This window comes from Indicator indicator, chromosome 3, assembly GCF_027791375.1.
Source record: "Indicator indicator isolate 239-I01 chromosome 3, UM_Iind_1.1, whole genome shotgun sequence".
Lineage (NCBI taxonomy): Eukaryota > Metazoa > Chordata > Aves > Piciformes > Indicatoridae > Indicator > Indicator indicator.
The window spans coordinates 21,407,582-21,422,627 of NC_072012.1; the positions used below are offsets into that span (position 1 = coordinate 21,407,582).

A 15,046-nucleotide genomic window follows, 5' to 3' on the forward strand; every position below is an offset into this window, starting at 1 on the left:
GTATTTGTACAGATGCGCTGCAGCAGGCTCAGCATCGGTCAGAGGCATTAGTAAATCAAAGTCTGAATCCCAGGTAAGCTGCAAGAGTCTGCTGATGATGTCAGTAACATCAATTTCACCCTTCACTGGTGCATGTAAATGCCTAAGTGCAAGCTTTAGCACAAACACATGTACCACAGCTATTTTTATAAACACACAACTATATTATAAGTGAGCTCAGAAACTGGCATCTTCCATAAGAGTCCAGGTGTGTGTGTGTGTGAAGAATGTGTTACCTATACTTTTTTAGAAGTCACAATAAGACTTAATCTTTAAACTGCAGTCTGGAAAATACTGAGAATATCTTAATCTTTAAGAACCTGGACTCCATTAATTTGAAAATGGCAACAGGTGCCTTTGAAATACTGAAGTGCTATTAAGTCTTGGTTCCTTGGATCATGTCTTAACTCCCTTTGCATTGACAAAGACCAACTCATAGAATCCTATAATGGCTTAGGTTGGAAGAGACGTCAGAGATCAACTACTCCAACCTCCCCACCATGGGCAAGGATGCCTCTCAACTAGACTCTTGTCTTTTCTATGGGACTCCTTGTTAAAAGGGAGTCTCCATCCTCTTGATAGCCACCCCACTAGCTGCTATTTACTTAAAAAGCTAACAAAATCAAAGCTGTAGGATTTTGCTGATACATTTGCCTGTTCAGAAAACATCTGAAAAGGCAAGAGCCCACACTCACACTGACTCATGTCCACTTTAACCTTTGTGTTTACATTTTTAAGGCAAGCATCAAAAAATGTGCTGAAAACTGGACACTGTGGACAAGGATGTCTCTGCAGAAAGATCTGGGTTTAAGTTACCAGCCTTCAAACATAATGCTTTATTTTTAACCTACAGTGCCAGGTCACAGCTCAGAGACATAAACATTTTATACTTCTGCTTCACTTCCCATGCACTGCATTGACAGAATATTCTAGCTCATTGTGTGTTCAGTATTAGCAACAGTAGCAGAAACACTTCCAAATAAAATTTAATTTAGAGTTTTATGCTTTTGGAATAAATAATTAATAGATTATCATTATCTTCTTCTTCTTATTATTATTATTATTAATCTTGCCTTTTAATATCATTTACTGCAGAATTAACAGTGTCATATCTTCTTAGAGGCACTAATCTACTAGAATAATCACCACTGGGTCAAAAATCAAAAGGAAAAAAAAACCAACAACATAAAAAGAGCTCTTATAGTACAAGAAACAATCAAACAAAACACAGGAAGCTTTTCAGCTTCTGGAAATGCTCTTAAAATGCAGTAAATTCATTATATCACTAAAAAGTTCACCATTGGTGGTCCCTGAAAGTGGAGATTGTGAGACCTAAGGAATGAAATCTCAGTACAAACAGGAAACATTCTTGTTTCCTTGTTCCAGTTCTGGTTTATGTGTTTTCTTTTTAATCTCAAAGCAATAATGACATCCCCAGAGATGTTTTCCTAAATACTCTCATACAGATGGTCTCATCACTTTCTTCTCTCCTTTAACAGAAGTAATGGTTAGAAGAAATGCAAAAGGCGATAAAGCTGAGCTTCAGTATAAGACCCTATGTTGTACTGAGCTTAATGTGGAAGAACCTTAAAGATAGATCATCACTGCAGTAATAAACATCCATCCACTGTTCCACTGTGTGGAACTGGATACTGGCTCATGGAGAGCTTGTGGTTTAGCCAGTAAATTAGGCTTACATAATGGATGGGCATTAGGAGACCACACATAAAGGGTCAGAAATTGAAAACGGTCTTACTACGAAGACACACTGAGAGGGTTGTGGTTGTTCAGACTGGAGAAGAATCCAAGGAGGCCTTCTAGCAGCCTTCCAGCACCTGAAGGGGAAGGAAATGAAGAGATGGACTTTTAAAAGGATTTGTAGTGACAGGACAAGGACTAATGGCTTTAACCTGAAAGAGGGTAGATTTAGATTAGATGTAAGGAACAAGTTATTCAATGTGGAGGTGGTGAGACACTGTAACAGATTGTCCAGGGAGGTTGTGGATGCCCCTAAACCAGGTTGGATGAAGCTGGTCTAGTAGAGGCTGTCCCCGTCCCATGGCCGGGGGGTTGGAACAAAATGTTTTTTAGGGTCCCTTCCAACCCAAATCGTTCTATGATTCTAATTTACTGCTATACAAGCAAGTGTTAAGCAGAAAGAACTTCTGCAGAACATGTGCATGGAACAGAAGAACTGCCGGAAGACGACTGCTGTAAAGATGAGACTGTGAAGGCCCAGGAGTTCATGATGTCAAAGACTTTGTGAATGTTGATTGTGGCCAAAGTCTTTCCATCCACCTCTTTAAGCCTAAAGCCAACAGATATCCAAAAATTCCCACGAAGTGAACTCCATGCCTGAGGGTTTTGGCAGGACAGAGTATACAGTCATCCTCAGTTACAAAACCTGCTATTTCCCATGATTTCTTTTAGTCACAGAAGATTTGCTTTCACATTATTCCCATAGCCTTCTGATGGGTATGGAGGTGGCCAATGCGTATTTTATTACAGGTGCATGCCACCAACTTATGTTAGACTAAACTCTCTAAAATGAAAGTGAAATTACATACAGAGCAAGTAGAAATACAGAATCCTTGAGTCAGTGTTTCTCACAATTATTGGTTGCAGGCAAGCAGTGAATACTTGTAAGATTTCAACCACAAAAGGTGTCTAAGCATTAGATACCAAGCACCAGAAATAGCAACAGTCATGAACTGAAATCATGAATGTGGAACAATAATTCAGCCATATTAATACTCCAGGCAAGTAAAAAATGTAAATAAAATAATAATAAAGAGCAAGTGACTTGACTTTTCTACCAGAAGTGAGTTGTTTTGCAGTGTATAGTTTTTGTGACCAAATTCTATATTTTTCGTGTGCTGTCAAGGACCTTGTTGAAAACATCACACAATTTCATTCTGATTGAACTAATGACAACCATGGGTATAAGTTTGATTCACTGGAGTCACACCAATTTGCAGTGCTGCATTTGTCCCTTAAATTGGACAAACTGTTTCACTAGAGCTTTGTAGCCCCACTGCTTGTGCCTTCATTTTTCTTTTTTCGTAATGAAAATGCCATGGCTCTCATGAACACAGAGGAAGACCGAGAAACTCAGAAGACAAATCAAAATGAGAAAGGGACTGAAAGGGGGAAAGGTAAAAAAGAGATGGAGAGAAGAGAGATGAAGAAAGAAGAGAGAAAGAACAGGAAAGAGAGGGAAGAAAGAGAAGGAGGGAAGGAGGCTTGCTGCTTTATATTTTTTTTCCTTTGTGAGCAGTGAAAGCAAAGTGTAGTAACATGAATGTCTGTAGCTAACATAATCTGTTTTCTTTTCATGCTTTTGTCAAAGGTTGCCTGCTTGCTGTTCCAGTGTGGTACGATGCTTTCTGTGTACCAAACAGTGTCTTTTTACAGAAGGACCTGTTTATTCAATAGCTTTAAATATTCAAAAGAAAAACAACTACTTTAAAACCAAATCTCCTTTGCTTCAGGTGTTGGCTTCTTAAGAGGTAAATGAGGTCAATAAGATGATGTGGTGTGGGGAGACCTTATTGCTCTCTACGTCTACCTGAAAAGAGGTTGTAGACATGTGGGGGTTGGTCTCTTCTCCCAGGCATCAGTGGCAGAATAAGAGGACACAGTCTCAAGCTGAGCTAAGGGAAGTTTAGGCTTGAGGTGAGGAAAAAGTTCTTCATAGAAAGAGTAACTGGCCAGTGGAATGGGCTGCCCAGGGAGGTGGTGGAGTCACCATCCCTGGAGGTATTCAAAAAAAGATTGGATTTGGCACTTAGAGCCATGGTTTAGTTGTCATGAGGTGTTAGGTATTAGGTAATAGGTTGGAGGTCTTTTCCAGCCTGGTTGATTCTGTGATTCTCTGATTCTGTGTGAAATTAATAAGGCAGACCTTGGCAGAATTACTTGTAAATCTATCCTTGGCCAGGATGCAAACTTTGCATGAAAAAAATCAAGGGATTTGTATAGTAAAAAATAAACAGACTGTATTTAAAAATAGGTCAGCATACTGTGTGCAATTCAGAATGCATATTACCTTAAGTATTCCTCAGGGCTTGATGCTTAAATGTGAAAGGAAGAAAAAACTGTATCAGGAAAGAAAAGAATCTGACCTGTGCCTGCTGCATTTTCCTAGGATAAAGGCCTTTCAGTTCAGCTTTAACCCCATATCGCATCAGTTCATAATGCTAAAAATTACTGGGCTACATTGAAATGCTGGAATTCTTGGAAAGAAAGAGGCTATTTATTATTTTGTAAATGGACTGAAGTTTTATTGCAATGACACATAGTTGAGGGTAGTTGAGGCCCCAACCATGGAGATATTCAAGGTGAGGCTTGACAAGACTCTGAGCAACCTGCTCTAGTGGAGGATGTCCCTTCTGACTGCAGGAGGATTGGACTAGATGAGCTTTGGAGGTCCCTTCCAGGCCAAATCATCCTATTATTCTATGATTATTCTGAAAAGAGGACAACATTCTTTCCCTGAATTATCAGCTATTTAGACAGGCATCAGGTTCACAAATAAGAAGCTGCAAATAGAATGAATGTGCTTATGGAAGACAAGGTAAAGTGTGATTTCTCTAATTCATACCATTGCAGCTCCTTTCCTGTGGACACTCAGACGACTGTGATTTCTGTACATACTGATGTTTGAGAAGGGGGTTTTGCTCATAAAACTATGAATAATCGTGTTTTAAAAACCTGTTCATTCAGAGAGCATATGCTGCCCAGATACCTCACATGTGACTCATGAAGAGTGCTAAGGACACAACTGAAGATGCCAAGTTGAATACTGTAAAATTAGGAAGTGGCAGAAATAAGGTAAAGACAACCCCCCCCTCCAAAAAAGTTTAAATCAACTTGTTTATATGTGTGCAATATTAGTTAATGCCATAATCTTGTGCCATTTTTTCCAGACGTTACCAGAGTCCTAGTTTTGTTTTATCATAAATTCATTTCTGCTTGTAGGCAATTTTTTTTGTTTGCAGGTCAAATTCTCAGTGATTCTGAAATACATTTGCAGGAAGGAGGTCACAGCTCTCACCATATGGAGAAATCCAAAACAATCTGCTGAAGAATTTGTGTCCCTGTTTTTTATGTGGAAATGCACATTTGCCATGAAAGTCTCCAAGCCAACCCTATGTGTTCTGTTGGTTTGCAAAGGATCGACAACATCTGCACAGTGTTCAAGAATGAAGGCACAAAACCTTCTGACTGCAGCAGGACATGAACCAGGCCAGAGCTCAGCTTCTTGGGAGCCCTGAGGAGCCAGCATACAGCACCAGATCTTGCCTGCTTTGTGTGAAGAGTAGCCTAGCTTTTCCTTTGGAGCTTTGCTCAGAGGAAGGAGTGATTTAAACATTTGTTCATGGTATGTAAACAGTGGAACAGAAGCAGTTCTTCACAGCAGAACACGTGATTTCAGTTCAGCATTAAACTAAATAACTGATTTCAAATGTAACACATCCACTGAGGCTTTTTGATGCCAACTACGGTAATTTTTTCACTTGCAGGCAGTTATGATGTTCGTCCTAGGCCATATAACTGTTTAAAAGTGCTATCAGCCTGGAAAGGGCTAGAAAAAGTCTTCTTGGTAACAAGAGATACACACCTTCACCTTCTCGATTTGTTTTATAGCTGCTGTTGAAATGTTGTAAGACTTTGTTCAGATCCAAACCACAGAAATCTATGGTGCAAGTTTCTGCTATTGTTTCTGAAAATTTACAACAAATCATTTGCCAAAGGTGATTCTTATAGTTTAATGGGGAGAGAAAAAATGGAGTAGAATGCTTACTTCTTAGGTCAAATACATGCTGTCATTTGTGTGCATGGGTTGAGGGGGATATAGGCAGTTAGTTTTGAATACAGCCTATTTTACACAGATAAGAGATACATAATAAAAGGGGGAAAATGTAAGCACTCTCTCTTTTATGACTAGTTCAGGGAGAATACATTATAATTTATTTTCCCAGAAGAATTGAATTCGTATTTCCACTGTCCATATGAGGCAATTTCTGCTGAAATAAGGCCAAAACCAGTCTCCTTCCCCTTCCTTTCAGCAAAGCACGGTTTCAGTTTTACGGAAAAGAAAATGGAGGGAGAATATTTGCTCAAGATCACATAAAAAAGCTGTTAGTAGAATCAGAATTGAACCTAGGTTATCTGGTTCCCTGAGAGCTTTAGGTACAAATGCATCCATTTCTCCTGTATCTTATTTTTGCACACACACCCCCCCACACACACACCCTTTTTTTTTTGTGTGTGTGTGTGTTTGACATTTTAGGCAGCACATTTATTGTAAGGCTTTCAATTGTTAATGCTCATAAGCTCTACAGGACAGACAGCATATCGGATATCTGCCATGTATGAAACAAGTGCTGTGCTCCCACAAAGCCCCTAGTTAGGCAAGAATAAACGAGCACCACGTCCAATGATTAGCTGTTTTCTGCTATTCAGTGTAATAGTTAATAGCTAATCAAGGCTCAATATTTTAGGTACAAAGAATAGCAACACAACGTTTTGGTTTTATTGACTTCAATATTTTTCAGGTGGTTTTTTTCCTCTCTTGCTTTTCAGCAGACAATTAGCTAACAGGATTTCTTAGAAGCAGCCACTCTCAAATAACTCACAAAATGAGAAGTATAAAAGAACTGGAAAAGCTCTTAGCTACAAGACACAAGAAAAAAGGGTGTCATTTTTACTCAACTCAACATGACAGGTGGCATGACAGTCTCATTGATCTAGGTATACAAATGACAGTGATGGTGGAACTTGCTTGTAATTCAGCACAGCAGTTAAGGATCCACTTGGCAGCTTTGGTCATTGGGACTGTGTAGCCCAGGTATTTGAAGTCCTTTACAGCTGGACTGCCCAAATTCTCCTGCCTGCCATCAGTGAATACTATGAACAGGAAAGGATGAGGTGTGTGGCACACTTGGATAGGCAGATGCCCCATGTTGCACAGTCCACGGTGGGATGGTTTTCAGTGTGAGACCCCATATGAGGACTTGCTGCACCCAGCAGAGAGCATCTGGCCTCCCAAATTCAGTGACACTTAGCAGATCAGAAAGAAGCTCAGCCAAAGCAGGTCTCCTGTCAGCTCTCCTAGAATTCATAAGCCAAAGAGGAATCAGGTACTCTAAGTTTAGTAGGTATAGTCTAGAAATACAAAACAAAAGCCTAAAAATAACACTGAAAAGTCATGCAGCATAGGATCGATTCTGGAATTTTCTTCCAGACTTTTGATTGACTTCTAAAAATTAAAAATCCATAATACGAACTAAAAGAACCATTACTTTAGACGTTTGTAGGTGTACCACTTCCAACATGCTTAATAAAATAAAGCCTGCTGTGCAGGCCAAATATTTTTTTATGTTTTGGGGTTTTTTTCAGAATTTTATATTCCACCTTGGCATAGCAGGTTTCCCTTAAAACAGAGATTGGTTTCAGTACTTTGTCTCCACAGGGCAGTGCTACTTCAACTTGTTATTTATGATAATTGCAGTTTGCCTGAATTAGATGGTAATTACAGCCTAGAACTCTGCATCCACTTCAACTTTCTGGGATTTTTTATTGTTCATTTACTGAGAAGAAAACCAGATAAAGCTTTCTGAAGCTATGTGTGTGTGATTTACATTGTAATGGAAAAATGTGTCAGCTTCGTCAGAAATTTTTCTCAGATCTTAACAACAAAACGTGGCAAACTGATTTCTCTGCTGAATTCTTTCCCCCTCTTTTTAAAACATAAATTGTCTTGGCTTCTTTTAATACAGACAAATTCCTGGCACTTTATATATGGTGCTTCATCCTTGCATGCTCAGAGCACTTTATAAATAGATAGGAGACATCAAAGAACAAAAGGAGCACTCAAGGCAGAAGCATCACCCCCTGGCTCTTATTAAGGTAGTAAAGCATCCTTTACTTAAAGGCACCATCCCCTATATCTTTTATTTCTTAATAGGGTTATTGTATCCTGCAATTTACTTCATGTGTCACGGGAGCAAGAGGAGGGCTGAATAAATCAGTAAATCCTTTGCACAGCAGTAGGAAATTTTTTTACTTGATTAATCTGCTTTTCACTGTAGAATTCCACCTTGAGATTCTTTTAACAACAAACAATAACCAGAAACTTATCTCTCCTTACTAAAACCCCCATAATGTCTCAGCCAAAATCTACTCTGAAATACAGCATCATGACTGAGACTTTGCAAGTTGTAGGTCCAAACAGGATTTGGCACCTGATATTTTGTCTACTATTTAATCTACTAGATTAAATGAAATTATACTCATAGATGGTTAATTTTACCCCAGTTCAAGAAAAAAAAATCTAGTATTATACAATAATAAAGTGAAATCTGGTTATTATGTGTTTTACATTCAAAACATGCTTTACTGAATAACTCCTCTAGAATCACAGAATCATAGAATTAACCAGGTTGGAAGAAACCTCCAAGATCATCCAGTCCAACCTATCACCCATCCCTAAGCAATCAACCAGACCATGGCACTAAGTGCCTCATCCAGTCTCCTCTTGAACGTCTCCAGTGATGGCGACTCCACCACCTCCCTGGGCAGCCCATTCCAATGACCAATCACTCTCTCTGTGAAGAACTTCCTCCTAATATCCAGCCTCCTCTGGCACAACTTGAGACTGTGTCCCCTTGCTCTGTTGCTGGTTGCCTGGGAGAAGAGACCAACTCCTACCTGGCTACAACCTCCCTTCAGGCAGTTGTAGACAGCAATGATGTCACCCCTGAGCCTCCTCTTCACCAGGATCAACCCCAGCTCCCTCAGCCTCTCCTCATAGGGTTTGTGTTCCAGACCCCTCACCAGCTTCGTTGCCCTTCTCTGGACACGTTCCAGTACCTCAACATCTCTCTTGAATTGAGGAGCCCAGAACTGGACACAGTACTCAAGGTGTGGCCTGACCAGTGCTGAGTATAGCGGAAGAATAACCTCCCTTGTCCTGCTGGCTACACTATTCCTGATACACTCCAGGATGCCTTTGGCTCTCCTGGACTCCTGGGCACACTGCTGGCTCATATTCAGCCTACTATCGACCAGCACTCCCAGGTCCCTCTCTTCCTGGCTGCTCTCCAGCCACTCTGTCCCCAGCCTGTAGTGCTGCATGGGGTTGTGGTGGCCAAAGTGTAGAACCCTGCACTTAGCCTTGTTAATTTTCATCCCATTGGCCTCTGCCCACTCATCGAGCATGTACAGGTCCCTCTGCAGAGCCCTCCTACCCTTCAACAGATCAACACCGGCTCCTAACTTGGTGTCATCTGCAAATTTACTGATGATGGACTGAATCCCCTCATCCAGATCATCCATAAAGATATCGAACAGGATGGGACCCAGCACTGATCCCTGGGGGACACCACTAGTGACTGGCCACCAACTGGATGTGGCACCATTCACCACCACTCTCTGGGCTTGGCCCTCCAGACAGTTCTTGACCCATTTCATCTACTGAAAAACAAACTCCTTTTGCTGAAAGAGATGGCACTATGCTGTTCACCAGCACACACCCATTAAAAGCGCTGCAAAGAAATCATCAAAGATAGGATAGCACAGGAGTGTTGATAGGCATTTTGCAATTTGCCTCTTTGGAACGTGATCTAAATTGCAGCATCAGCATCTTCACTCCTACAAAGCTTCACTGGCTGTTCAGTATCCAGGGTAACTAAGATTCCTGCCTATCAAAATCAATAGAAAATCTGCTCTTTAAATAAACCAAGTTCTTTCTATTTTAAGAGTGACTGCTTTCCATTAAAATACAATAATAGGTCTTACTCTTCACATTCAGAAGAGCTGGTGTGGTGCTTTGTGGAAACAGCAGTTTGGACCACTTGCGTTTCTGAGGCCAGGAGGGTCAGACCTCTCTCAGTGCAGAGGAGCTAGACGCCAGGAGTTGGAAGCATGTTTGGGAGGATTTCAACCCTTATCAGAACCATGGGTATGGGCTGCCTCTTAACTCTCAGAGCATTACGTGGCATTTTCTAATAAAAATTGTTCATCTTTTGATCAAAATGTGTTGCTATGGCTGCACGTTCAGTATTCTGTGGAGTTTTCTTTCCCTTCTAGCCATATTTTTCACAGTCAGAAGAAAATAAAATGGTAGATGGAACTAATCCATTTAGCCCTGCTGTTTATCTTCTGTGCTGAATAATTTTATCAGGGTTATCAAATTTCCGTGCAAGCTGCATTTATGCTTGCTGTGCTGATGTTAACAAACACACCACCCACAAACGGACATGTGGGTACAGGAAAGAGATTTCTGACCTGCATACAGACATGGCTTAGCTCAGAGCACTGACGTATCTACCAAGAGCTGATCTCAATATTTAACAGACAAGCCACAGATCAGGAAGCCTTTCATGGCTCCTCCTGGGATGCTTGGAGTTGCATACTTTGGACCAGGCATCTTTACTCCACCAGATTCATTGTGCTTCCTTGGCCATGAAACATTTAAGTTACTTTTAAAAACGTCCTTGAAAATCATTTAGCTGCAAAAGTTAAGAAAAGAGGCTTTTAAGAAATGATGATTAAATTTACCCTCAAGTCATTGCCCCAGTAAGAAAAAGAATATTTGCAGCCACATCTGAAAGATGCATGACAGTCCCATAATCCGGGTGCCTGAATGGCAGCTTTTCAGTGCCTGGCCCATTTGCTGCCTGTGCTAGGGTTGTCTCAGGGCAAATATTTGAGGCTTGGCAAGAATATGCTGCTCTCCCTTCACTTCCTGGATGGCATGTTTGCTCTGAACAAGTTCTTGGATCATCAGGGTAGTACACAAACATCTTGGGATAAGATCTCATCCAAGATCTGTGCAGGATCCAGCAACTACTTCCCTGAATGCTTAATAAAGTGGGACTTATATTAGATAAGTTTATCTAGCTGACATATCTGGTTACTAATTCTATTACAAACAGAACTGTTTCCACTGCAGGCTATACATTTAACTGTTAGAAGCAAGGAACTCAAATATACAAGGTAAGAGAAAAAAGTGAAGGAGAGACAAGGTAAAATATATCAGGGACATAACACTGGGTTTTGTTATCAGCAATCTGAATTTTTTAAAAAAACAACCAAACCATGTGTGGGCCTGACCTTTAAACAGAGACACTTAGCAAAGGCCAACACAAGGAATCTCAAGTTTATGTCAGGACACTTCAGTAACAGTCATCAGTGAAATCTAATCAACAGCTGCCTTCTGAGTAATACAGGTTAATGGCCTGATCCATCAAGCATGCAGGGTCTCACATAGTTCTATATGGGCTTGCAAGAACTGTTCTGTTTGTTGCCTTTTTTAATAACCCCTGTAACTTACATATTATGAATATAATTATCTACTGCATCAAAAGATGTGTACAGCTCTGGAGCCCTCAACACAGGAAGGCCATGGACCTGATGGAGGAGGTCCAGTGGAGGGCCATGAAAATGATCATGGGACTGGAACACCTCTGCTATGAGGACAGGCTGTGAGAGCTGGAGTTGTTCAGCCTGGAGAAGAGAAGGCTTCAGGCAGACCTAATAGCAGCCTTCCAGTACCTGAATGGGGCCTATAAGAAGGCTGCAGTTTCTAAAGGCCTGCAGTGATAGGATGAGGGGCAACCGTTTGAAATCAAAGAAGAGCAAATTTAGAGTGGATGTTAGGAACAAATTCTGCACCATGAGGCTGCTGGAACACTGGAACAGGTTGCCCAGGGAGGTAGTTGAGGCCCCATCCCTGGAGATCTTCAAGGTCAGGCTCAACAAGGCTCTGACCAACTTCATCTAGTGGTGGATGTCCCTGCTGACTGTAGGGATTTAGACTGGATGACCTTTGGAGGTCCCTTCCAATCCAAACCGTTCCATGATTCTATGATTCACATTGACAAATGTAATGATAGTCACTAATGGAAATACTGAACCATTTTTTAGTACAGTCAAATGCACAACCATATTTTAATAATAAAAGTTATTACAGCCTGCTGCAGGATAGTTTACTCACACACAATTCAGCAATGTTAGCGTTGAAAAACAATATGCATACTCAAAGTATTTGTAAAGAAAATTGGACAGATAAGTAGTTTCAAACCCAGCTAGAGGCTCTGTCTAGTAAACAGCATATTATTTTTCAGGCTCTTATACAAACTGCACCTAGGGGTGGCACAGAGCAGCCTAGACCCACTAACAGAAACAGAGCTGCACAGATGGATTTAGAGAAGAAATGAGAGGTTTTGTTCTTTTACTAAGAAGAAAAAATCCTGACTAAAAGCTCCAACTGAAGCTTTTGAATTCCACTAAAACTTCGAATATGGGCATATTTGTCCTGTTTAGGATAGTCTCACTACTCTAGAGGGCTGTGCACAGAGGCCACCAAAGCAGTGCAGTGACATGCATCAAGAGCTGCACCACAGTGATCTAGTCCAGTCTTGCAGAAGGACTAAGGGGATAAACAAGGCTGATGTCCAGCTCCAGAGCCAGCTGAAGCACAGCAAGCTTGAGGATGTTTTCAGAAATCACCATATGACACAGACCCTGAGTGCTAAAATCACTGCTGTTTTCAGTTGTCTTGGCTAACTTGTCCTTACAAGATTGCTACATGTTTTAGTAACTTTGCCAAATATTATCCAAACCAACAAAAGTATCATGGGAGTCTCATCATGATGATGATCCATTTTCTCATTTTAAAATATATAGATTTTAGCACATGAGACTTCATTACCATAATTCAGTATCTTTAATCTAAATGAGAAAAGGCACCAAGGCAGCTGTCAGGTTGGTTAAGATGAGGCTGAAAATATTTACCCTTCAGCTCCATCCTGCTCACCTAACCCAAGCAATGATTTTGCTGAAATCTGTGCTTCACAGGATCACAGGATGTCAGGGGTTGGAAAGGACCCAAATAGATCATTGAGTCCAACCCCCCTGCCAGAGCAGGACCATACAATCTAGCTCAGGTCACAGAGGAACACATCCAGATGGGCCTTGAAAGTCTCCAGAGAAGGAGGCTCCAACAACCTCTCTGGGGGAGCCTGTTACAGTGGTCTGTGATCCTTACAGTAAAGAAGTTGCCCCTTCTGTTGAGTTGGAACCTCCTGTGCTGCAGCTTACATCCATTGCTCCTTGTCCTATCACAGGGAGCAAGTGAGAAGAGCCTGTCCCCTCCCTCTTGACACTCAGCCCTCAGACACAAACATTTATCAAATCCCCTCTAAGTCTTCTCCTCTCCAGACTAAAAAGCCCCATGTCCCTCAGCCTCTCCTCATAAGGCATGTGCTCCAGTCCCCTAATCATCCTTGTGGGCCTCTGCTGGACCCTCTCCTGCAGGTCCTTGTCCCTCCTAAACTGAGGAGCCCAAAACTGAATGCAGTATTCAAGATGAGGTCTCACCAGGGCAGAGTAGAGGGGGAGGAGAACTTCCCTCAATCTGCTGGACACACTCTTCTTAATACACCCCAGGATCCCACTGGCCTTTTTGGCCACAAGAGCACACTGCTGTCCCATGGATAACTTGTTATCTACCAGGACTCCTAGGTTTCTCTCCATGGGGCTGCTTTCCAGTAGATCACCTCCCAGCCTGTACTGGTGTAGTTTATTATCTGTCCCCAGATACAGGACTCTGCACTTATCCTTGTTGAACCTCATCAGGTTCCTCTGTGCCCAGCTCTCCAGTCTGTCCAAGTCTCGCTGAATGGCTCCACAGCCTTCAGGGGTATCAGCCAAGCCTCCCAATTTGGTATCATCAGCAAACTTGCTGAGCAGACTCTCTGTGCCCTCATCAATGTCATTGATGGAGATGTTGAACAGGACCAGACCCAGCACTGATCTCTGGGGGCCTCCACTAGTTACAGCTCTCCAACTTGACCTGGCACCATTGATCACCACTCTTTGAACTCTGTCTTGTAACCAGTTCCAAATCCACCTCACTGTCTGCTCCTCCATCCCACACTTCCTGAGCTTACTCACTAGAATGTCATGGGAGACAGTGGCAAAGGCCTTGCTAAGGTCAAGGTAGACTACATCCACTGGTCTCCCTGCATCTACTTGTTCAGTTATGGCATTATAGAATGCTATCAGATTAGTCAAGATGATTTCCCCTTGGTAAATCCATGCTGACTACTCCTGACCTTCTTCTCTTCCAAGTGCCTTGAGATGCCCTCCAGAAGGAGCTGTTCCATCGTTTTTCCAGGGATGGAGGTGAGGCTGACTGGTCGATAGTTCCCTGGAACTTCTTTCTTGCCCTTTTTGAAGACTGGAGTGACATTGGCTTTCCTCCAGTCCTTAGGCACCTGTCCCATCTGCCGTGATTTGGTAAAAATTATGGAGATTGGCAGAACAAAAACATCAGCCAGCTTTCTCAGGACTCTTGGGTGCACCTTATCAGGGCCCATGGACTTGTGAATATTCAATTTGTGCAACTGATCCTTAACCCAGACTTCACTGACCAGTGGGGAGCAATCCCTCCTCCAGGCTTTCATCCAGGGTCTGGAGTACATAGGGGAGTTCAGTCTTAGGTGTAAAGACTGAAGCAAAGAAGGCATTCAGCAACTCTGCCTTCTCTGCATCCTCCATTATCAGGGCTGCCTCCTCATTCAGCAGTGGCCCCACACCTTCCCTATTCTTCCTTTTCCTACTGATATATTTGAAGAAGCCCTTCTTGTTCTCTTTTACTTCCTTTGCCAGTTTCAGTTCCAAGAGGGCTTTGGCCTTCCTTGTCACCTTCCTACATGCCCTGACAACTTCTCTAGTTCTCCCAAGTGACAAATCCCTTCTTCCATGAATAGTAAGTTTCTTTCTTCCCTGAGATTTCCTTCAGGAGCTCCTTGCTCAGCCATGCAGGTCTCCTAGCACGTCTACCTGATTTTCTACTCAAGGGAACACACCTAGCTTGGGTTTGGAGGAAGTGATTCCAGTGTGACAGCAGATGCAAGAAAGCTTGGGTAATACTAGCTGAACTGTGGTTCAAAACATGAGAAGGAGAAAAAAGGAGCTGTGTTTCAAACCCTGC

The 15,046-nt window shown here is 41.9% G+C and overlaps 1 protein-coding gene across 1 annotated transcript in view; it reads left to right on the forward strand.

The window, feature by feature from the left end:
- The window catches only part of LOC128981121 (guanine nucleotide-binding protein G(t) subunit alpha-3-like), a 91,518-nt gene that overhangs the window by 46,928 nt on the left and 29,544 nt on the right, over positions 1-15,046 (forward strand). The window contains exon 8 of the mRNA XM_054399777.1: positions 5,565-5,644. Within this exon, the coding sequence (XP_054255752.1) occupies positions 5,565-5,644 (80 nt within the window). The remainder of the gene's footprint in view (positions 1-5,564; positions 5,645-15,046) is intronic.